Raw genomic sequence first — 23,897 nt, forward strand, 5'->3', positions numbered from 1 at the left:
ACCTACATTTATCTTAATCAAATTGTTTATCTTCCCTTTTTAATCTAGATTCGTTGAAAATTATGAATAATTTTATTTCAATAAATCATCATATGTGCATAATGGAAACTTTAAGAAAATATCCCGTATTACCATTTTTAGATAGAATGTGTGATAGAATACTGATTATAAATTACCTGGAACTGACATAATAATTGAAAAGGGTACTCCAGTTTATATTCCGATGTTTGGATTACATTATGATGAGAAATATTGGAAGAATCCTCAAAAATATGATCCAGAAAGGTTTAGTGATGAAGAAATTAATAAAAGGCATCAATATGCGTATATTCCTTTTGGATCAGGACCTCATAATTGTATTGGTAAGAAGAGAAAAATAAATGATTTGATTTTTCGTATTATTTAATTTTTATTTTAGGTGAACGTTTCGGATTGAATTTTCATACTCATATTCCAAGAAATAGATTTTAAAAACCGACGCTTACGTCATTAAATTCTTAGAATAATTTTAATTAGTACGCATTTTTATCAGTGAAAACCACATGGGTTTTCATTTAATTTTTGATTAATACAGAGTTAAAAAAATTTTACGTTAAATTAAATGTTAAAGATTAATTCTTGAATTAATTTCGTATTTATAAGAGGTTTAATTAATGAGATTAGTGAGTTTAAAACTTATTAATGTAAAAATTGTTGTTATCAAGCTTATATGTTGATAGAATTGCAATCAAAGCTCCAAGATAAAGTGAGAAAGATGGAAAATAAGTAGTGATGGAGCGGATACTGATTTTTCAATTTAATCGGCGAAAATTGCAAAATTCGAAAAAATTGTCGATTATTTCAAAAATGTATTTCTCAAGAACTAAACGTGATTTTTCAAAACGGCTTTTTGCATTAAAAATAACATACTTTAATTAATAATTGGTGATATTTCCACAAGGATCCTTCAAGAAATGAATTTTATAGCGAATTTTGAAAGTTATCGATGAAAATTGCAAAATCGAAAATTTTATTGAAACTTCAAATACTGTTTTCTCAAAAACTAAAAGTTATTTTTCAAAACGAGTTTGTTCATTGGAAAGAGGACACTTTTATTAACACTGGGAAATCTTCATACTCATATTCCAAGAACTGGATTTTATACGAATTTTGAACTTAATCGGCGAAAATTGCAAAATTCGAAAAGATTGTCGATCATTTCAAAAATTTATTTCTCAAGAACTAAACGTGATTTTTCAAAACGGCTTTTTGCATTGAAAATAACATACTTTAATTAATAATTGGTGATATTTCCACAAGGATCCTTCAAGAAATAAATTTTATAGCGAATTTTGAAAGTTATCGATGAAACTTGCAATATCGAAAATTTTATCAAAACTTCAAATACTGTTTTCTCAAAAACTAAAAGTTAATTTTCAAAACGAGTTGGTTCATTGGAAAGAGGACACTTTTATTAACACTTTGGAAAATTTTCATACTCATATTCCAAGAAATCGATTTTATATGAATTTTTAAAACTTTATCGGCGAAAATTACAAAATTCGAAAAAATTGTCGATTATTTCAAAAATTTATTTCTCAAAAACTAAAAGCGATTTTTCAAAACGGCTTGTTGCATTAAAAAGAGGATACTTTAATTAATAATTGGTGGTATTTCCACAAGGATCTTTCAAGAAATTAATTTTATAGCGAATTTTGAAAAGTTATCGATGAAAATTGCAACATCGAAAATTTTATCAAAACTTCAAATATTGTTTTCTCAAAAACTAAAAGCTATTGTTTAAAATGGGTTGGTTCATTGAAAAGAAGACACTTTTGTTAACACTTTGGGAAATGTTCATACTTATATTCCAAGTACTGGATTTTATACGAATTTTTAAACTTAATCGGCGAAAATTGAAAAATTCGAGTAAATAGTCGATCATTTCAAAAATTTATTTCTCAAGCACTGAAAGTGATTTTTCAAATCGCCTTTTTGCGTTAAAAACAGGATACTTTGATTAATAATTGAAGGTGATACAGCTCCAGTTCTGTACAGTTCTGTTAGTAATGAATCTGGTGATGAACTACAAGCGAAGAGAAGAAAACTAGATGAAACTGCAACAAGAGATTTTATATATCGTATTGGGATTGTTACAATGAGGTTGCTAATGACAAACCTGATATAAATAAGGTTGTATTAAATCAAAAAGGTCCTATTGGAGTTGAGCTTGATTATTATCTGCAGTGTCCGACACCTAAAAGAGATACTAATTCCTGTGAATGGTTACTACTACTGTTATTAAAAAAACTATTACTTTTACCTCACTAATGTTGCAGGATACATATACAAATCTTGCTTCAAACAAGATCTATATTAAAGGAGATAAACAAATTTCTTGGAAAATCCATCTTAAGACTTGAAATAAAATTCTTTCAACATTGCTTGTGTTCGACATATACAATTTATTATTGCAACGAAATGATTTTAAAATCGATTCGAGTGAATTCATAACTGAAGTTTCTTTGAAACTAGGTGTAATGTGTTTTTGCCAATGTTAGTACAAAGTTATTTGGGATAAAACGACCTTAACTTTACCAAAAATTAAATTTAAAATCTAAACTACAATTTTTAATAAATTTTATTTTAATAAATCACCCCAATATTGGATTATTTAAAATACACACATTCATCGTTAAATTATTAACGTTATGCAGCAAAAGATGCACGACGATTACTATCAATAAATTTCATTGGTAATCCAATTGTTGAGGCCAAAACAAAACTTCTCGCTGAATATTTTAATGGTATCGGTGTATCCGCATTCTTTTCAACTTCAAATCGATTTAAAATGTTAACCAAACCCAATTTAGTACTGATCAATCCGAAACGTTCACCTAAAATAAAAATTAAATAATACGAAAAATCAAATCATTTATTTTTCTCTTCTTACCAATACAATTATGAGGTCCTGATCCAAAAGGAATATACGCATATTGATGCCTTTTATTAATTTCTTCATCACTAAACCTTTCTGGATCATATTTTTGAGGATCCTTCCAATATTTCTCATCGTAATGTAATCCAAACATCGGAATATAAACTGGAGTACCCTTTTCAATTATTATGTCAGTTCCAGGTAATTTATAATCAGCATTACACATTCTATCTAAGAATGGTAATACGGGATATTTTCTTAAAGTTTCCGAAACAACTTTATCGAGGTATTTCATGCTTTGGATAGCTTCGTAAGTTATTTCGTCGTGTTTTTTAAGAACTGATTTAATTTCAGATCTTAGTTTAGTTTGAATTGATTTGTTTAAACACAATTCATAAAGTGTGAAAGCCATCGTTGAGCTTGTTGTTTCAAATCCGGCTAAGAAAAATTGAATTGCTTGTGCAACAGCAATATCTCCGTCTAAAAAGAAATTGTTTATAATTAAATAAAATAAAATTAGTGTGAAATCGTTTTATCTTTTACCAAATTTAACGCCGTCGATATCACCTTGTTGTTTTAATTTTAAAATAATATCGATAACATCGTTTCGTTTTTGTTGAGTTTTTTCACGAAGATTAATAGTTGACCAAAATATTTGTTTTAAATACTCACTAACATTAGGTGGGATAAATTTAATTTTTAATAAATATACTAATTCTTGTAAAAAGAAATAAGAAATTCCACGAACTCCGTTTGTGAAGTTTGGTTCAAACATATCTTTACCAACTTGCCGAAATTTCGCGTCCTCTTTTTGAAAGCATCTTCCTTGAACACCAAAAGCACACGAAGTAATTACATCTGTGGCATATTTAGCACAAATTTCTTTAGACTCAACGGTTGGTAAATTAACTCTTTTTTCGATGTATTGGACCATTTCATCTCCGGCTTCTGCCATTAATGGAATCATACTTTTAATTTTCCCCGATGTAAAAGCAGGTGTCATCATTTTTCGTATAACTTTCCATTCGGGATTACGAAGCACAAAGAGAATATTTGATGAAATAGAGTCGGCTTTTTCATCAGCCGCTACAGTTCGGTCGCTAAAATATTGAAAATCTTTTACCAAAACCATTTTTATTAGTTCAGGATCCTTAATGACCACGTGTGGTTTATTAAAAACCCAAATTCCAAAAACTTTATCGGGGATTTGTTTGTACATATCTTGTAACATTTCACCTATTGATTTTTTAAAAGTTAAGCACTCGTAAAAATTTCCAAAAATTGGCGTTGGTTTTAAAAATGGAACTTTTCGTTTTTTCCAATAACCAAAATTTTTCGTGCTGAGTTTGTAGAGGAGAAAAACGATGATAGCAAGAAAAATTGCGATCTCCATCTTTAACGATTTCTTTCGCTTACTATGAACAAGATTAGATTGTTTGAGAAGCTTTTATTGAAAGGATTTCATGCGGAAAATTAGTTTGGCGTGTCAAAAAATTTCTATAATTATTTCGCAGATCTATAATTGTATATTCGTGTTAATATTTCCTTCACGTGCATTGTTTGGTAATTATAGACAACTTGTCATAATAATTGCTAAAAATCGTTTAAAAAATACTTTTATTTCTAATTTGCAAAAATAGGAAACTTTCTAACTTCTTTCGTATTCAAGTCTAAATCTATCATCATAATCATAATACATAACCAATTTTATGGCGAACACTTGTTATTTATAGTTTAATCTGAGTTCAAAATCAATTCGAATGCAAGATTTTCTTCGGAAAAGCGAATTGTTTTGCAGCTTAACCAAGGTCAGTGTGCATTTACTGGGGTGATGAAAACGTTGTTCTCGCTTCGATATCATCGTAAAAGGCCAGTCAAAATATTATGATTACAAGATGATTGGAAGGTCAAATTTTACAAGTTAAATTTTAGAAACAGAAGATTTTGTGTATGAAACTAAAGCGTTTGAAATGTTTATAAAAAGATTACAAAAGCTTACACACAAGATGTAATGGGATTACTGTAACGGGTCAGTTCAAATTGAATGGCAGTTGCATCCAAACATTTAATGTGACTCGATGAGGTGTTGAAATGGTGTTTTTAGGCAAAAGAAATGATAAATAAAGATAGGGAAATATTAGATTTAGTGTTTTCTTGGTTGAAGGTCACAATTTTTGGCGATGCAAAATAAAATTAGCTGAGGACAAAGTGTGTTGGACAAAACATGACAATTGGTGACCAGAATTCATGAGCACAATGTCATCGCAACATAGGAAACAGTTTGGTTTATTATTGCAGTCTATTGTTATGTATCCCGATTGCCCGCAGTTAAAACACAGGCTTGGTTACATTACCTAGAATGATCTTACTTGGACGTGTTCACAGTAACCCATTTTCAGCACGGTCGCTAACGCTTTCTTCGATATCCAAAAGCTTTTATCTGATAACTACCTTGAATTCGTCAGCGATAATGACTTCAAAAACATAGCAGGGCTTCAATTGATTAAATATTGAATGAGATCTAGTACCTAATATTCAAACAAGTCTGGTACAAACATTATTGTCTGTATCTAGAACAAATATGGTGATATCTTCTGAAATATACATTGCAGGTTACCTATTTATTGTTGAGAATTCTCCGTTTCCTCATCACAACTCTTAAAATCATGGCTTACAGTTGGTAAAATTTTGCTGATTGCCAGAATAAAATCTTGATTGTTTTCACATAGTTACGGCTTTGGCCGGATTTTAAAAACCTATTACTTAGTACTCCACCATTCACAGGAGCTAGTATCTCTTTTAGGTGTTGGACACTGTAGTCGTAATTAGTAATTATGACTAATTTCTGCACTCATAATAATCAAGTTCAACCACAATATGACTTTTTCATTGAATACGACTTCATTTATATCAGGTTTGTCATTTGCAACCTCATTGTAACAATCCTAATATGATATATAAAATCTCTTATTGCAGTTTCGTCTAGTTTTCTTTTCTTTGCTTGTAATTCATCATCACATTCATTACTAACAGAACTGTTGCTGTTATCACTTTCGATTATTAATTAAAGTATCCTCTTTTTAATGCAAAAGGTCGTTTTGAAAAATAACTTTTAGTTTTTGAGAAAACAATATTTGAAGTTTTGATAAAATTTTCGATGTTGCAAGTTTCAACGATAACTTTCAAAATTCGCTATAAAATTCATTTCTTGAAGGATCTTTGTGGAAATATCACCAATTATTAATTAAAGTGTCCTCTTTCCAATGAACCAACCCGTTTTGAAAAATCACTTTTAGTTCTTGAGAAATAAATTTTTGAAATGATCGACAATTTTTTCGAATTTTGCATATTTCGCAGATTAAGTTTTAATAATTCGTATAAAATCGATTTCTTGGAATATGAGTATCAAAATTTGCCAAAATGTTAATAAAAGTGTCCTCTTTCCAATGAACAAACACGTTTTAAAAAATAACTTTTAGTTTTTGAGAAAACAATATTTGAAGTTTTGATAAAATTTTCGATGTTGCAATTTTCATTGATAACTTTCAAAATTCGTTATAAAATTAATTTCTTGAAAGATCCTTGTGGAAATATCACCAATTATTAATTAAAGTGTCCTCTTTCTAATGCAAAAAGCCGTTTTGAAAAATCACTTTTAGTTGTTGAGAAATAAATTTTTGAAATATCGACAATTTTTTCGAATTTTGCAATTTTCGCCGATTAAGTTTTAAAAATTCGTATAAAATCCAGTATTTAGGATAGAACACAATGAAAACATGCATTCTAACTAAATCAATAATTGGTTTCTTTTAGGGTCAAGTACCCACATAACAAACATTATCAGGAAGATTTACATAACAACGCTATTTACAAGTTGCCATTTCTAGATTATGTAAGACTTCATATATACCACATTCGTCAACATATACAGAATGTTATTCAATAATTGTCATGCGTTTGAATTTGAATTAAGTATTAGAAAAATAAAAAAACTCTGAATTTTCCTACAACATGATAGCATCCCTAACTTTTATTTATTTACTTTAACAACATTTTACCGCCCTAAATTTTACATCTTACAGATTCCTACAACATTTTTACCAGTAATCACGCAACGACCAGTGTCGTTAGTTCCACCATTCGTTGGTATGTGGCACTGTTGTTTTTAATTTTACATATTTTACATTACTTAATTAATACTTTAAATGGATTAAATTTTCTTCTAATGTGCATTCCTCATTCTTGCAAAATCAAATTTGATTTCTTAGAAGTCTCACTAACAATTTCAAATATGTAAAATATTAGATTTGTTTTGGCATTTTTAGACTATACATTATTATGTTTAGATAAATGCATATTTCTCAGAATTAGAAGCAATGTTTAAAACAGAATTAATGATAATTTTACAGAGTGAACTTCCCTTGGTTTGCAAATCTCAGTCAATATAGCCCACCTAATTAGATATCAGGCATATTTGAGCTAACATTGGATGCTTTAAGAACAATATAGAATTATAGAAGAATTCAACCATCGTGTGCACCACATCTTCCCGGACCAAGTGGCTATGATTTAGGTATAATTAGGATTATATTTGCCAAGAACAAGATCTATAGCATTCGGAAATGTGTTGACATTGAGGACATTGTGGACACAATGTGTGACATTGGAATTGTGCCATTCCAAGAGTAATAGAACATCGAATAGTTAGAATTCCATATGACAGCCATAACGGTCGTTATTTACGGAAATAATCGCATCATTGAATCATTAAAAAATTCTAGATAAATGGAAAATTTATCTGATTTGACCAGGAAGATAAAAATATGTTCATAAATTCCATGATTTAATGAAATGAAAAGAAATGTTTTTTGTGTTAACTTCTTTTTTAAAAACAATTATGTTTATTTAAAGACTTTGTTAACTGGGAAACGTTTGTTTGACGTATTGTCAAATAAAAAATAAAAATGTCGACTGCTCTTGATGTAAAATCTGTAGAAGATTATAATAAAAAAAATAAATCAAATAAGAAACAGAAAGATGAAAAATATAAAACTCAAAGAAGAAAAAGAATCACTGAAGTTAAGTTTAGACGCGCCGAAAAGAATTATTGGCCGCATAAAAGTCATTATTACTTTTTCGTTATTATGCTCGGGAATGGGCCAGATTTTCTTCCATACATGATCTGCTTCTCGTTGCAAATATCCGGAGGATTGTTTATACTAACATATTTATTGAGCGCGTTTCTTCTCGCCATGCCGTTAATATACATGGAAATCTTTTTGGGACGTTACACCTCCTTAACGAACAGCCAAATGTATCGAATGGTGCCGATTTTTTTCGGATTTGGCGTGATGATCTTATTAATGAACATGTTTTACATTCCTATTAATATGGTTAATACGAGCCACTTTTTTATTGACTTTTTAAAATTGATGATCGAACCGGATTTATTTAAAAAATGTCCAGTCGGATCTGATACAAATTTATGCATCGATGGGATTACAAGGAATAAAACCAGAAAAAGCGTTATTTGTATGCATGGTGATTACCTATGTTCTTCAGGAAAAGGATTAAAATTCGTAACAGATTATATTTATTGGCAAACTTTTAAGTCTGAGGACCCATCGAATTATCCAATTTGGCAACTTTTAATTTCATTAATCGTTACGTGGATTGTTATTGGAGCATTTATGATTTTAGGTATGAGAGTTATAGGAGCGGTGGGTTAAAAAAAATGATTACAAATTATTACATTAAAAAGATAATCTTTTAGATGCTGAAAGCAATCACTATAGTTTGTTGGGTAATTTTTACCGTGATGTATATTATGGCTTTAACAGTTTCTGGTAGTGAAAATGGATTAAAAACGATTATTTCTATTGAGTATAGCAAAATGAATGTTTATAAGGTATAAGGAAAAACTTTTAAAATTTCATTAATTATTGATGCATTTTTTAGTGTTTAATAATAGCTTTTTATACAATTGGAAAATTGGGGTTTTTAGTACCAACTGGTTACATGACAGCTTCTGCTTATGCAAAATTTCCGAAACGATTAGGAACTGGAGCTGAAACTCTCCTTTTAGTAATTTCAAACGTTTTTATTTCACTTTTCTTTTTATCCGGAATGTTTGCAATAGGAGGAGCTTTAGCTAAACAATTCGATGTAGAAATTCAGGCAGTTATGTCACCATGTAAGATTAATCTTAAATAATTACCTAAATCGTTAAAAATTGATTTTTTTAGTAATTGGTTTATATTTATCATTAATTCCTCAATTTTTAACACATATGGAATCACCTTTATCTTTCATGTTATGCTACATGTTCTTCTTTTGGTTTATTCAAATTATACGAACGGTAAAAAAATCTTAACCGTCTTGTTAAATAATCAAATTGAATTCGTATGCATTTTGATTTTAGACGGTCGTCATTCATTTGATCGTTCTCAATCTTTACGATTACCTCCCGCAGTTGAGCTATTTTCCAAATTACGTCGTCATGTCCATTGTGGGTGTATGTGGAGTTACAAGCTTAATTTGTTGTCTCCACGTGAGTTATTTTAATTTATTAATCACAAACTATTTATATTTATTATATTTTCAGTTTTTTGTGATGCTCACTGATCTTCTTGCTGTAAATTATATCATTTTATGTTTAAATTGTCACGTTTTAATAGAGGTAAGAAAAGGAATCATAAAATTTTTTATGCTTAATCAAATTTATCTTTAAATTATAGTCGTTTAGTGTTTTTTGTTGTTATGGTGTAAAGAGATTATGCGACGACATCCATTTTTTAACCGGGCGAAAACCGATGAGATATTGGTCTTTACTTTGGTACACAATTCCTTTCTTTGCCTTGGTAAATTAATTTCATTCCTTTAGTCACAAATTTAATTATTACTTCTTAGGTTTCTTTTATGGCAATAATTTTAAAATGGGACAATCTAAAAGATATGCAATCAATTCTTGCACATAAGAAATTGTCGAATACTCACATTTACGCGGGAGCTTCAGTCCTTACGATTACTCTCCTAGTAACTTTTGCGTCATCCTTCTTGTTTGTGGTGTTAAGTTTCCGCACCTCCAACGTAATTCTTTCAATCATTTTTTTCTTGTTTAATTTAATATCTTTTTTTTAAGACGAATTTATTAAAGCCACAATTTTTCTGGGGGCCAGCAAAACGTGAAATAAGAATGTCCAGAAAATCGTTTGCTCCAAGAACATCGATAAGATCTCAACCACCCCGTAAAAAGAAACAACGTTTTAGGGTGAGATCAATAAAACAGATGCACGAAAAGGATTTAGCGGAGAAAGTGAAAAGGGGAAGGATTTTTGTCGATACCGCTTTCTTTAGAAATGTGCATTTGGAAAAGGGGAAATCGGTTCCTTTATCAGTAAACGAACCAACTGTTATTTATAAATAAATTTTATTGTATTATTTTTTAAATAAATTAGAAATATCCAACATGTTTTGTATCATAACTAAACATTTTTTCCCAAAATAAGTAATCAGTTTCGTTAATTTTTTCTTTTATTGTAAGTTTTGTGTCTATAGATAAAGCTTTGTATTGAGTTTCCTTTTTATATTGGGGCCATATTATATTATCCAATAAGTTAATTTCTTTTGGAGTAGGATTTCTATAAAATTACATAACATTTAAAATAGGATGAAATAAAATGATGGAGATTATCAGGACGAACCTAATGAAACAAATGATGATAGCAATTCGATGATAATAAAAGAGGGCGAGGTTGAAAAGTGTTTAAAACAAATGAAAAATATGTAACATTACAACCGACTTTGTCACTATAATTTGCAGATGACCAGGTAGTGTTGCCGCAGGACGCATATGATTTAGAATTTATGATAAAGATGCAACCTCGAACTACGGTAAATCCTACTATTTTCCAGTGAAACCTAACATTTACCAACTCTGAATGGTAAAAGTTCGAAATATTCTGTGATCATCGGTCATTTCGAACTTTTACCACCATTCACTCGGTAAATCTTAGGTTTTACCGTAGAGACACGGTAAATGTCGAAAAATAGACAGGTGTTGTTCCGTGTATCTTGTATCAAAAATAACTATATTGTTTTATTCTCAAAACCAACATTTACAACTTGTTATTGGTAAAACTTAGCATGTACCAAACTAAAAACCAGAAAAATTATCTCTTGTTTAAAAAATTCTTAGATTTACCAACTCATGTTGGTAAATCTTAAGATTTACTAGTTAAACCTAAGATTTACCGTAGTTCGGGCTTTTACACTAACATCCTTTCTGTTAGTAATACTTACAAAGTAGTAGCAAAATTTGTCCACATAGTAACTAATTGTTCTCGAATTTTAGCATCACCTTCAGGGATATTTTTAGGTTCATTACTATTACGATAGAGATAATTCAGTTCTTCCGCATGTCCTACACCTCTTCTATTTGGGTTAAGCGGATCTCCTAAATATCCGATATAAGAAAATTTATAGAAATAAGTTGGTGTATATCTAGATATTAGATGAGCTTTCTTTAGAACGGGTCTGACTATAACATTATCACTGGTATACTAAAAAATAAAATTACTTATGTAATATGTCAATATACATCAATATTATAAATAATTACACGAAGAGTTGAATAATTAAAATCATTTCCTTTATAATAATACTGTTTAATTGTTTCGCCTAATTTTAATTCGGTTGCATTATCTTTCGGATATAACGTATTAGGAATTAAAACGGTGCTATCTGTTTTTACTTTTGATGCAATTTGATCAACAAAATCCATTAATGTTAGAGCTTCTAATGAAGTAAATCCAAGCATTATTGGTACACGATTATATTCGTCTTTTTCTAATTGTTGTAGAGGTTTACGAGTAATTATTGCATCAGGATGATCAGACTCTATAATTGTTGTAAAAACCAAACTTCCTTTCGCTGTAGGAACCTTAAAGATAAAATATTTTTTATTGTTATTTAAAGTTGTTTGTATTAATTACTTTATTTCCTATATCTAATGCTTTTTTGTAGAGCTCTTTAGAATCAATTTTTTGAAGTTTCTCAATTAATTCTTTAGTATTATTTGTAATTATCCCAAATTCTTCTCCTATTTTTAACGCTCTCTTCCTAGCATTTACTTGTTGGAGGAAGCTTGCAATATCAGATGCACTTTGTTGAATAGCGGCTCTATAATCGCCTTTTGTCGTTGGAGTGTTAACTAAAATTCCTATAGAGGCCGATCCGGCGCTGTGTCCAAATATAGTGATTCGTTCTGGATCACCACCGAAAGCTTTGGCGTTTTGTTTAATCCATTTTAATCCTAAACGTTGATCTTTATTTCCGTTATTTCCCGGACAATTCAAATCTTCAGTACTTAAGAAACCTAAATTTTTTTTTTAATTGTTGTCGAGATTTGGGTTATTAAATTTACCATAAACACTTAATCTATATTGGACAAGTGCTAAAACTACGGATTTTTCCATAAAAATATCTGGGCCGTATTCCTTGAAATTAGGAGATCCTTCTTTAAAACCACCACCATGGACATAATACATAACCGGGAGAAGTTCATTATTTTTTCTGCGCTGTTTAATTTTTTTTATTATTTATTTAAAAAAATATTTAATTAGGTACCTTTGGGGTATAAACTCGCATATATAAACAATCTTCACTCCCAATTAAAGTATCATTTTTTCCCATTTGTAGACATGCATCACCTTCTTTTGTGGAATCGTAAATTCCTTTCCAATTATCAATAAATTGTGGAGGCTACAAAATTTTATTACAGATTTATGCCATAAAAATAATTTTTACCTACTTTAAACCGAAGATTTCCAATGGGAGCTTTAGCGAATGGCACTTTTAAAAAAGCTAAATATTCGATGCGTTGGTTGTAAGTCCTCATTAATTTGCCATTTAATAACCCACTCGAAATTTTAACAACATTCCTTTTTTCATTAAAAGTCTAAAATAAAGACACAATTAATTCATTTATGTTTAAAATTAAATTAAATCCGTACATAACGTGATGTAGAAACTATTATAAAAGCACTAAAAATAACACAATACATTTTATACATTTTCAACACGATCTTTACCGGCGATGTGGCACATTTACGAGAATTTCAGTATTTAAAGTCAACGGTGAAAATTTCTTATCGGGTTTTTTTTCCAATTAACATATCATGACTAAAAAAATGTTCCAGGTTTTCATGGAATGTAATGACATTCTATTGAGTATCAACTTTTTAATTTTATATTAAAACAATCCACAATACATTTTATATTTTCGTATTTTTCTCGATATCTGTGTATCTGAGCGAAAAATGTAATTAAGCAATATTGTTAAGCATACAATTTGCTACAACTTTTGTTTTAAAAGTTTTTTTGTAACATACTCAGATTCCCCAGTGTTATCATCAACAACTTGAAACAACAACTAATTTGTCAAATTTTAACGTTTTCGTATTTTCCTCGCTATCTATGCATCTGAGAGAAAAAGTACAACAGAACAATATTGTTAAGCATAAAATTTGCAACAACTTTTGTTCTAAAAGTCATTTTGTAACGTACTCATATTCTCCATTGTTACGATTAGCAACTTGAAACAACAACTAATTCGTCAAATCTTAACATTTTCGTATTTTCCTCGCTATCTATGCATCTGAGAGAAAAAGTACAATAGAACAATAGTGTTAAGCATCAAATTTGTAACAACTTTTGTTCTAAAAGTTTTTTTGTAACATACTCATATTCTCTATTGTTACCATCAGCAACTTGAAACAACAACTAATTTGTCAAATTTTAACATTTTTGTATTTTCTTCGCTATCTATGCATCTGAGAGAAAAAGTACAACAGAACAATATTGTTAAGCATACAATTTGTAACAACTTTTGTTCTAAAAGTCTTTTTGTAACGTACTCATATTCTCCATTGTTACCATCAGCAACTTGAAACTACAACTAATTCGTCAAATCTTAACATTTTCGTATTTTCCTCGCTATCTATGCATCTGAGAAAAAAAGTACAACAGAACAATATTGTTAAGCATAAAATTTGTAACAACTTTTGTTCTAAAAGTTTTTTTGTAACATACTCATATTCTCCATTGTTACCATCAGCAACTTGAAACAACAACTAATTTGTCAAATCTTAACATTTTCGTATTTTCCTCGCTATCTATGCATCTGAGAGAAAAAGTACAACAGAACAATTTTGTTAAGCATAAAATTTGTAACAACTTTTGTTCTAAAAGTTTTTTTGTAACATACTCATATTCTCCATTGTTACCATCAGCAACTTGAAACAACAACTAATTCGTCAAATCTTAACATTTTCGTATTTTCCTCGCTATCTATGCATCTGAGAAAAAAAGTACAACAGAACAATACTGTTAAGCATAAAATTTGTAACAACTTTTGTTCTAAAAGTTTTTTGTAACATACTTATATTCCCCAGTGTTACCATCAGAAACTTGAAACAACAACTAATTCGTCAAATCTTAACATTTTCGTATTTTCCTCGCTATCTATGCATCTGAGAAAAAAAGTACAACAGAACAATATTGTTAAGCATAAAATTTGTAACAACTTTTGTTCTAAAAGTTTTTTTGTAACATACTCATATTCTCTATTGTTACCATCAGCAACTTAAACAACAACTAATTCGTCAAATCTTAACATTTTCGTATTGTCCTCGCTATCTATGCATCTGAGAGAAAAAGTACAACAGAACAATACTGTTAAGCATAAAATTTGTAACAACTTTTGTTCTAAAAGCTTTTTGTAAAATACTTATATTCCCCAGTGTTACCATCAGAAACTTGAAACAACAACTAATTCGTCACATCTTAACATTTTCGTATTTTCCTCGCTATCTATGCATCTGAGAAAAAAAGTACAACAGAACAATATTGTTAAGCATAAAATTTGTAACAACTTTTGTTCTAAAAGTTTTTTTGTAACATACTCATATTCTCCATTGTTACCATCAGCAACTTGAAACAACAACTAATTTGTCAAATCTTAACATTTTCGTATTTTCCTCGCTATCTATGCATCTGAGAGAAAAAGTACAACAGAACAATTTTGTTAAGCATAAAATTTGTAACAACTTTTGTTCTAAAAGTTTTTTTGTAACATACTCATATTCTCCATTGTTACCATCAGCAACTTGAAACAACAACTAATTCGTCAAATCTTAACATTTTCGTATTTTCCTCGCTATCTATGCATCTGAGAAAAAAAGTACAACAGAACAATACTGTTAAGCATAAAATTTGTAACAACTTTTGTTCTAAAAGTTTTTTGTAACATACTTATATTCCCCAGTGTTACCATCAGAAACTTGAAACAACAACTAATTCGTCAAATCTTAACATTTTCGTATTTTCCTCGCTATCTATGCATCTGAGAGAAAAAGTATAACAGAACAATATTGTTAAGCATAAAATTTGTAACAACGTTTGTTCAAAAAGTTTTTTTGACAGTTAATTCGTCAAGCTTATTTTACACTCCTATTCTAGACTATATTTGGATGCAATTTATATAAGAAAATGACACGAGATAAAAAATGATTTAGTTAAACGTACCAGTAAAAAAGTTTCTTTGAAATGGCAATGAATAATAAACACCCCAAAAATACCAAGGAAAATAATAATTAATGTTTGCTATTTTCACACCAGGAAATACAAACTGATACAGAAATAATATGGTAAATAAAACAGGAAGATCCTAGTTAATGTTTCGATAACCTTTGCTCTATAAATTAAAATAACAAATAATTTTGCTATTTTTTTTTCAATTTATATACACAGTAATATTGAATAACAACACTGATATTTTTCATGTTTCCTCTTAAACAACAATATCAGACGGTGTTTATCCTTCAAGAAGTATAAATTAACTTCACTTTATTTTTATTTGTTTTTACAAGAATTTTATTACGTGCTTGTTATTGTTGTATTTTAATTAGAGTTTACTACGACCTTGTTAATAAACTACGCATCATTAGTATTCTCAAAAAAAACTCCGCCTCGATTATACTCCAACCAACTAAAACATCTAATTATTAAAACAATACTAAAGATTCCTAGTTTATTCGTATATTTCTAATTTTCCGCTTCTAATACACGTGTCATGATGAACGGAATAAATTCCAAAAATCGATTTGTAAAGTTAAGGACCCATCGACCACGTGCGGTCGTATTAAAAATATTATGCCCTTTCGATCACAATTATGGTTAACGAGTGTAGCGAGAACGAAACCTCGAGCGAAAGCTCGCGTGACGTTTAATTGAAACATCGATATTTGTCTTTCGCTTATTTTCACTTTATATGCATCGAAAGCCAACCAATAAAATGAAGCTTTAAAATTTAAGCATCGTAATGTGTACTTTCTGCGAATTAGATTTTCGGCTACGCATCAAGGTTGACTTGAAGATGCGAATAATACGTTAGAAAAACAAACAGATACATAAAATTCAATTAACAGGTTTACATTTCGATCTTTTACGAATCTGGTGTGTAGATCCGGTATAAATAACCACGGGTTATTATTAAAAATTTAAGTGGGTTTATGGTTCATATAACCTGCGGGTGAATTTTTTACGACTTGTGGTCTTATAACTTTCACCACCCTTAAATTTATTTCTTACATCGTATGATAGCCCTGGTTGTTAAATTTGTATTATTTCATTTTTGTGTTTTTTTTTTGAAATGAGTGTATGCGAAAAATTTCAAATAAACATTGCTGGAGGAAATTCCAACCCAATTCAGTTTTGTACTCAATTTAAACAATTTAACATTCGGGATTGTTAATGTGTATTGTAAGTTAATAGTCACTGCAATAAAAGAGTGATAAAAACTTTAACAACGCAATTTTTTTTTATTATGGCTAAACAATTTGTAGAGAAACGAAGGTCAAAGCGCGCAAAACATTGTTGGTTAAACGATCGACGAAATGTAGATTGCTAAAGCTAATGCATATTTTGAGGCATTTTTTGGGAATGGTTCAAGTCATATAAATGTTATTTAGAGAGAAAGAAAAAAAAGAAATTTTTCGTTAAGTATATCCTATATTTAGATTTTGTTGTACCGTAATGTGAAAACGTATTACCTCCTACTATTTTAAATCCTTTCATGAACTCTGTAGTTGTTTGATTACAGATGTAATAACTTTGTAGCCAATGAATTGAGTCGATCTGTTTACTTATGGCACTGTAAAATCTTTTCCGGAAATCTATATCATGTTCTTTGCATACACATTTTGTAATAAGGTCACTTTGTCGTATTAAGTTTTCAAAGATTGCAGTTCTCTATTGAGGTTTTATTTTTTTAACATTGCATTAGTATACCACATGGCGAACGCAGATTCGTCATAAGCATTATTCTTTTCTAGATTTGTTGCATATCATTTTCTAAGGGAAACGGCGATGGGATGACAAGACTGAGAAGAGAGGATAATAAAGGGGAAAAGTGGTAGTAATAGAAAACCAAAAAATGTGGCACACAGGCAGGTCATTAATGAAGTTTGAAGACTTGGAGGAAGATGTAAAGAAGAAGACTGTGTTATAGAGGTTGAGGGCTGCAAAACAGTAATAGTGGAGATGCATCAATTAAGAAAGAAAATGTAAATAGAGAGGAGATGATAACGAAATGAGGAAATGGGCGAGTTGATACAGGTGATTAATGGAATGACAACATAGAAATGGATAAAATTGGAAACGAATTGCAGCCTAGGGAATGAAAAGAACGGAAAAAGTATGTCAAAAGTATGACAGGAAGCCCAAGATGAATATTAAACATGATATTCATTTCATATAAAAATATGCACGAGAATAAGACTAAAGATGAAGGAATGTGAAGTGCCGAAGATTTAGCATTTCTGGAAAATTTGTTTATAACATTGTAGGAAATTTTTTTAGATATTAAATCTTGGGTAACTTATTTTTATTAAAAAAAAACTGTGTAGCAAAAATTTTGCCAAAAACCATAAAAACAATATTAGTAAAAAATGAAATATCAAAACACCAAAACCAAATGTTTATTTATATTATCAAGATTTTTGGGTAAGATTCAAGTCTGCGTGACTTGAATCTATTATTTAGAGAAAAAGGTCAAAGTAAAGTAAATGTTTTTAAAACTTTTTGCAAAAAATGATTCATTAATGCTATACCATAGGAACTTTTGATTAACCATTATAAAAATTTAATACCACCATAAAATCGTATTTTTTATTCTAACAATGATTAAATACTTCAAAAACAAATTACAACGATTATAATCTAAATTAAATTTTATATTTAGTTATTAAGAAAACGTGATAAAGCGGTTTATGCGATTATAAAACGTTGAAACAATTTTTAACATTGACTCAAACGTAAAGACCCACTACCAGAAGCTTGACCGCATAAATTTTTACGGCACTTTTTATTTGAATTTTTGGCGACTGTGTACACAAAGTGCTACTTTACAACTGTAAATAGTTTACTTTTTTTTCAAAATAGAGCAAACGCAACGCCGTCTGCCACGTATGCCAGCCCGGAGCATTTTACGATTTATTCGATTCAGCCGGTTGTTTATCATACTTCATCCAACATAGAGAAGTGGCATTTACACTTTGTTTCCCACATTTCACAACAACACGAAAATCGATCAATTTAGATACTCTATAATTTTAAATCAATTTTAATTTATACTCATAATCAAGATGTTTAAATTTTTTAAACAATATTAGATTTATATTGAAAATGATTGATTTATTTTTAAATAATTTTGATTTATAAATTATTTATTTATTGGAAAGTAAAAGTAAACCTCGATAGAGCTCATAGATAGAATCCAACACATCTTCAAATTCCATCTTCATAGATAATCTCGGGGTATTCCCCGAGTTTTCTATATTCTTTCTAGATTTCTATATCTATTCGTTAAACGTCAATCGTATCCTGGAAGGTAGTCCAATTAGTCATTTTATTTGTTAAGTGACTTGGGCACGTAGTGGATTTTAATGTCTACGTCGACAATGAACGGCGAGTGGTCGGATGAAAGGTCAAAACACGGGTATATTTTCAAGTAATTTGTAGAAATCCTCATAATTACACAGGAGTCAATTAGATCGGGTACTTTTGACATACCGGAAGGCCAATAAGTTGGTTGTCCTGTGGATAATGTTATCAACTTATTTTCTTCTATAGTTTTATACAAATTTCTTCAACTTGGTGTAACAAGTTGTGAAGATGTTTGCCATTATAGTTGCCTGCAGCTATAAATCGGTATCCTAATGTTGCAAAATATTCTCTGAAGTATTCTTCCTTTATCGACTTATTTGGAGGACAGTACTTCAACTGTTGGACATTAAGTTTTGATATTAACGTAATTATGAGGTCGAATACTTTGTACATCCTCTCCATCATTTTTTGAATGATCTGTTCAAGATTGTTTGATATAGAAGAGTCAGGGCATGCATTTTGGGTTTCTTGTTGCTGCTGGTGCAATTTCGTATCACTTGGAATAATTCCTCTGGTAATGTTGGCATAGCTGTCAAGAGAGATGCACGGCTAAACCCGAATGTTTCTAGTTCTAGGTCTAGCGTTAGTTCCTATGCTATTGAACTAAAAGTAGAACTAACTAATAAAGAACGCAACGGTGTGGATAGCTGTTCAAATTTGTGTGCATACAAATTATTCATGAAAACTAGTGATGGAACGGATAGTGATTTTTCAAAACGGCTTTTTGCATTAAAAAGAGGACACTTTAATTAATAATTGGCGATATTTCCACAAGGATCCTTCAAGAAATTAATTTTATAGCGAATTTTGAAAATTATCGATGAAAATTATTGCAACATTGAAAATTTTCTCAAAACTTCTAATGTTGTTTTCTCAAAAACTAAAAGTTATTTTTCAAATCGTGTTGGTTCATTGGAAAGAGCATACTTTTATTAACATTTTGGGAAATTTTCATACTCATATTCCAAGAAATCGATTTTATACGTATTATTAGAATTTAATCGGCGAAAATTGCAAAATTCGAAAAAATTGTCGATTATTTCAAAAATCTATTTCTCAAGAACTAAAAGTGATTTTTCAAAACGGCTTTTTGCATTAAAAAGAGGATACTTTAATTAATAATTGGTGATATTTCCACAAGGATCCTTCAAGAAATTAATTTTATAGCGAATTTTGAGAATTATCGATTAAAATTGCAACAACGAAAATTTTATCAAAACTTCAAATATTGTTTTCTCAAAAACTAAAGGTTATTTTTCAAAGCGGGTTGGTTCATTGGAAAGAGGATACTTTTATTAACACTTTGGGAAATTTTTATACTCATATTCCAAGAACTGGATTTTACACGAAGTTTTAAAACTCAATCGGCGAAACAGCAAAATTCGAAAAAATTGTCGATTATTTCAAAAATTTATTTCTCAAGAACTAAAAGTGATTTTTCAAAACGGCTTTTTGCATTAAAAAGAGGACACTTTAATTAATAATTGGCGATATTTCCACAAGGATCCTTCAAGAAATTAATTTTATAGCGAATTTTGAGAATTATCGATTAAAATTGCAACAACGAAAATTTTATCAAAACTTCAAATATTGTTTTCTCAAAAACTATCAGTTATTTTTCAAAACGTGTTGGTTCATTGGAAATAGGACACTCTTATTAACACTTTGGGAAATTTTCATACTCATATTCCAAGAAGTGGATTTTATACGAATTTTTAAAACTTAATCGGCGAAAACTGCAAAATTCGAAAAAATTGTCCGAACTTTCCGAAACTTTCTAGTTCTAGGTCTAGTGTTAACTCCAGTTTTAATTATTATTCAGCGTTAGATTGTTGTATAGCTTTATTGAACTAATACTTAATACTAACACTAGATCGAAAACTAGAAACATTCGGGTTTAGCCGTCTAAAGAGATGCCAAATGTTTTTAGTTCTTGGTCTAGTGTTAGTTACTATTGAACTAAATGGCAAAGTGCAAATTAAAAATGTTTCACATAATGGACTTTTAACTATAACGGACAGTCCCATCCCCACATTAATCCGTTATATCGAAGTTTTACTATAATATGAATTGAATTTAAAAAATATTGTTCCTATTAACTTTTTTTGATCCATAAACGCGTGGTGTGGTAATTGAATTTTTCGATGAAATGCAATTTTGTCCCCTTCGTTCACTTTTTCGCTCGTGAATACGAATGAAAAATATTCGGGCTTATGGCCACATGCCGTTCTCCTATACACATATTCCCAATAGGCAGTACACGTGTCTTCCATTGTACGGATACCATACATATGACATTTTGAGTGCATTTGAGGCCGTGTGCACCATTGCCACGTTATTCTATGCCCGACACGATGTCATGTTTTGCAACGTGCTTTTTCCTTAACCATACATTTACTCCCACACCATTTTATATTCACCGTTTCATAAACGTTAAATCAACGATAAAAATCTTTGTCTCGATAACCACAACATTTATTATCACACCAATTTATTTATTTAATTTCTTTTTAGCAAAATTTTTTTATATTTAATTTTATGGATGAATAAATATAATTCGGGTTTGGTGTAAGGTCGTCTTTGATTGTCGATCAAGTGTAAGGATCTTTTAACAGTCTTTGATCCTCCCCGTTTCGATGTGTAGCATTCACTGCCGGTGTTAACGGGTTGATCATTTAGGTCAAATAAATTCCAATTTATTTCAAACTTGAACGGTTCGCAGACGGGAATCGAAGTCAAGGTTATAATTCTGCAAGTTCAATGTTACATCGTGACGTTCGAAATTAAAACGGGAATCATTTGGGGTGTTTATGTGGTTATTAAAAATTCGAATATTAAAATTTTAATGCATTTTCAAAACATATTTTAATTTTTATGTTCTAAGATTGTGTTCTATTTTTATAGTAACAAAGGAAAGAATTTTTTGTATGTTGTGTTTGTGATTTTGCGTAGGAAATGAATCCATAAAAAAGATGTTTTCCTTCCTGCCACTTGAAGGGATTCCTATATACGTTTATAAAAGCAAATTGCATTTACATTACCAGGACCAGGAAACTTTCCAGTCAGTATTCAATAACTTTGTAGTGGATATTATTAATTGTATTAATAATAAACATAATAATTATTTAAGTATCCAAATACGTATTGTTGTTGTTGACCTGCGTTAACGTGCTCTAATAAATTGCTTTATAAAGCTTCTTGTTTAGATTGGGTCCGTTATAATAGGGTAGTTCCTTTGTGTATATATTAGCTATAATCGAAATTTCCAAACACTGACCTAACTCAAAGGTTTGCACATTGTCCTTTACGTTGGAGGTATTCATGCTATTAAAGGGTTGGTACTCTATTTCTCCCCCGAGTTCCAGGTAATTAGAACCATAGCAAAACATTTCCTTTGAAATATAAATACAGAATGTGGTTTTACGAAATATTTGCCTCACTATTTCCTAAGTCGGAACAGTTCACGGGTAATAAAAAGTTTTCTTGAAAGTAAACACGGGATGTAACAGTTTTAAATGTGCAATTTTCACTTAATAATTTGGTAGTGATCTTTGATAACGAATCGAACTCATTGAGATTCTATTTTAAAAACTTGGTGTTTACTTCGCGTCGGATGGACTTTGAACGCGCTCTAAAAACTTTTACTATTTTTGCTTCTTATCCTTTTCTAGAGACGATGTCCTATTTGCGGATTGTTCCTGAATTTTGAAAATTAATTCCGCTCAATTTAGTTATATCATAAATGAATATAAATAACTATATAAATTAACTATTGAAGTTGAATCGTATGGTGCCGGTTGAATGGCAATATGTAAACTGCCTCAATTTCTCTGTAAACTCTTGATGAGTTTACGCAAAGCCCACATAGTGCGACAATCCAAATGGTATAACTGTTGTGTTCAATTCGATGAAATGATCGCAGCAATTTGTTGGTTTTGGCGATTTACTACTTTCGTCACTTTCATAAGAAAATTTATAAGCGGAAATAAACACCCAATGACGTGAAATAATAGGACCTTGACTGTTAGATATTAATTTAATTGGTGACTAACCAAATCGATTTTAATTTATAATGATGTCATCAAGATAATTTCCTTCAACGGATTTCCTCATATCGATTATGGTCCATGAACTTGGATGTTTAAGTTCAATTAAAATAGACGATGGAATTGGAACGATATCGAAACAACGTATATTTTAGTTTATTCGTTGACAACAAAAACAACAACAAAAACAAAATTGTTTTGCCTAGACGGTCGTAAAACAATACATCACAATATATGGTTTGTTAAATAGGTTAAAGCTTGGTATAAAAGCATTATTTTGGGATGTTTATCTGTTTTATCGCAGTGTCTATCAGGGAATGCATACAAAATATACTTTACCCACAGGTATATTTAACAGAAATCGATCCTGAAAATACGAAAACAATAACAATTTAATTTATTTTTATGTTCATTGAAAGTATATCTTTATCTAAATAGAAAACCACTTTCTTAAATTTACGATATGTATATGAGTTTCTTAAAATAGTACAAATAAGTATAATGTTAACGAATTAAATGTTAATGGTTCAAATTCATGAAAACAAGATAATTATTTGAGGTTTTATAAAATTCTTCCGTCTTGAGTATAAGATATACAGTTTTTCATTGCCAAATTTAAAATGGTAAAATTAGGAAGAAGTGGTTGATGAAGATAATGAACAATTCTCGAATTATCTCCTCGAATATGGTGAATTCCTTAAGATACCTCGAATTCCTTGAAGCAGCTTCTACGAATAGCTTTATTTGGAAGCTGACGATGACCGATAATAATCGTAATATCTATACTTCTAAAATTCTTTGAGATGGACTTGAGGATAGAACTGCCATCAAATATTTTTCCAACAACTGGTATATTATGCCAACTTATATGGCATATTTGCATACCATAAGTCCATATGGCAGCTTTTATGGAGCTGCCATATAGCTTT

At 30.0% G+C, this 23,897-nt stretch overlaps 3 protein-coding genes across 4 annotated transcripts; 1 reads left to right on the forward strand and 2 right to left on the reverse strand.

Moving 5' to 3' along the window:
- Positions 1-2,602: 2,602 nt before the first annotated feature.
- Positions 2,603-4,338, reverse strand: LOC111424417 (cytochrome P450 6k1-like). The gene is made up of 3 exons (XM_023057936.2): positions 3,461-4,338; positions 2,933-3,397; positions 2,603-2,876 (listed from the first exon to the last, which is right to left on the reverse strand). Exons 1-3 carry the CDS (start codon positions 4,308-4,310, stop codon positions 2,689-2,691), a joined length of 1,503 nt encoding a protein of 500 aa, XP_022913704.2. The 5' UTR covers positions 4,311-4,338; the 3' UTR covers positions 2,603-2,688.
- A 3,546-nt stretch (positions 4,339-7,884) lies between these two features.
- LOC111424416 (sodium- and chloride-dependent glycine transporter 2-like) lies at positions 7,885-10,384 on the forward strand. The gene is made up of 9 exons (XM_023057935.2): positions 7,885-8,637; positions 8,691-8,825; positions 8,876-9,110; positions 9,163-9,275; positions 9,339-9,467; positions 9,522-9,596; positions 9,655-9,777; positions 9,827-10,006; positions 10,059-10,384. Exons 1-9 carry the CDS (start codon positions 8,062-8,064, stop codon positions 10,341-10,343), a joined length of 1,851 nt encoding a protein of 616 aa, XP_022913703.1. The 5' UTR covers positions 7,885-8,061; the 3' UTR covers positions 10,344-10,384.
- LOC111424388 (juvenile hormone esterase-like) lies at positions 10,343-16,338 on the reverse strand. 2 transcript variants are annotated; one of them, XM_071196876.1, is made up of 8 exons: positions 15,503-16,338; positions 12,729-12,875; positions 12,545-12,679; positions 12,342-12,495; positions 11,911-12,293; positions 11,538-11,858; positions 11,219-11,478; positions 10,343-10,557 (listed from the first exon to the last, which is right to left on the reverse strand). In XM_071196876.1, exons 2-8 carry the CDS (start codon positions 12,813-12,815, stop codon positions 10,371-10,373), a joined length of 1,527 nt encoding a protein of 508 aa, XP_071052977.1. In that variant the 5' UTR covers positions 12,816-12,875; positions 15,503-16,338; the 3' UTR covers positions 10,343-10,370. The 2 variants fall into 2 exon arrangements, with proteins under 2 accessions (XP_071052977.1, XP_022913662.2); XM_023057894.2 differs by lacking the exon at positions 15,503-16,338 and adding an exon at positions 12,931-14,315.
- Between the last annotated feature and the right edge of the window lie 7,559 nt (positions 16,339-23,897).

Source organism: Onthophagus taurus, chromosome 6 (genome assembly GCF_036711975.1).
Source record: "Onthophagus taurus isolate NC chromosome 6, IU_Otau_3.0, whole genome shotgun sequence".
Lineage (NCBI taxonomy): Eukaryota > Metazoa > Arthropoda > Insecta > Coleoptera > Scarabaeidae > Onthophagus > Onthophagus taurus.

Excerpts from the sequence above, each read along its gene's own strand:
- LOC111424417 (XM_023057936.2), bottom strand. The coding sequence starts at position 4,310 with ATGGAGATCGCAATTTTTCTTGCTATCATCGTTTTTCTCCTCTACAAA. Across the intron at positions 3,398-3,460 it reads TATCGACGGCGTTAAATTTG|ACGGAGATATTGCTGTTGCA; the intron begins GTAAAAGATAAA and ends ATTTCTTTTTAG. Across the intron at positions 2,877-2,932 it reads AGGACCTCATAATTGTATTG|GTGAACGTTTCGGATTGATC; the intron begins GTAAGAAGAGAA and ends TTTTTATTTTAG.
- LOC111424416 (XM_023057935.2), top strand. The coding sequence starts at position 8,062 with ATGCTCGGGAATGGGCCAGATTTTCTTCCATACATGATCTGCTTCTCG. Across the intron at positions 9,111-9,162 it reads TCAGGCAGTTATGTCACCAT|TAATTGGTTTATATTTATCA; the intron begins GTAAGATTAATC and ends TGATTTTTTTAG. Across the intron at positions 9,597-9,654 it reads ATTGTCACGTTTTAATAGAG|TCGTTTAGTGTTTTTTGTTG; the intron begins GTAAGAAAAGGA and ends TTTAAATTATAG.
- LOC111424388 (XM_023057894.2), bottom strand. The coding sequence starts at position 12,990 with ATGTATAAAATGTATTGTGTTATTTTTAGTGCTTTTATAATAGTTTCT. Across the intron at positions 12,876-12,930 it reads TAGTTTCTACATCACGTTAT|ACTTTTAATGAAAAAAGGAA; the intron begins GTACGGATTTAA and ends TCTTTATTTTAG. Across the intron at positions 11,859-11,910 it reads CATTAGATATAGGAAATAAA|GTTCCTACAGCGAAAGGAAG; the intron begins GTAATTAATACA and ends TTTATCTTTAAG.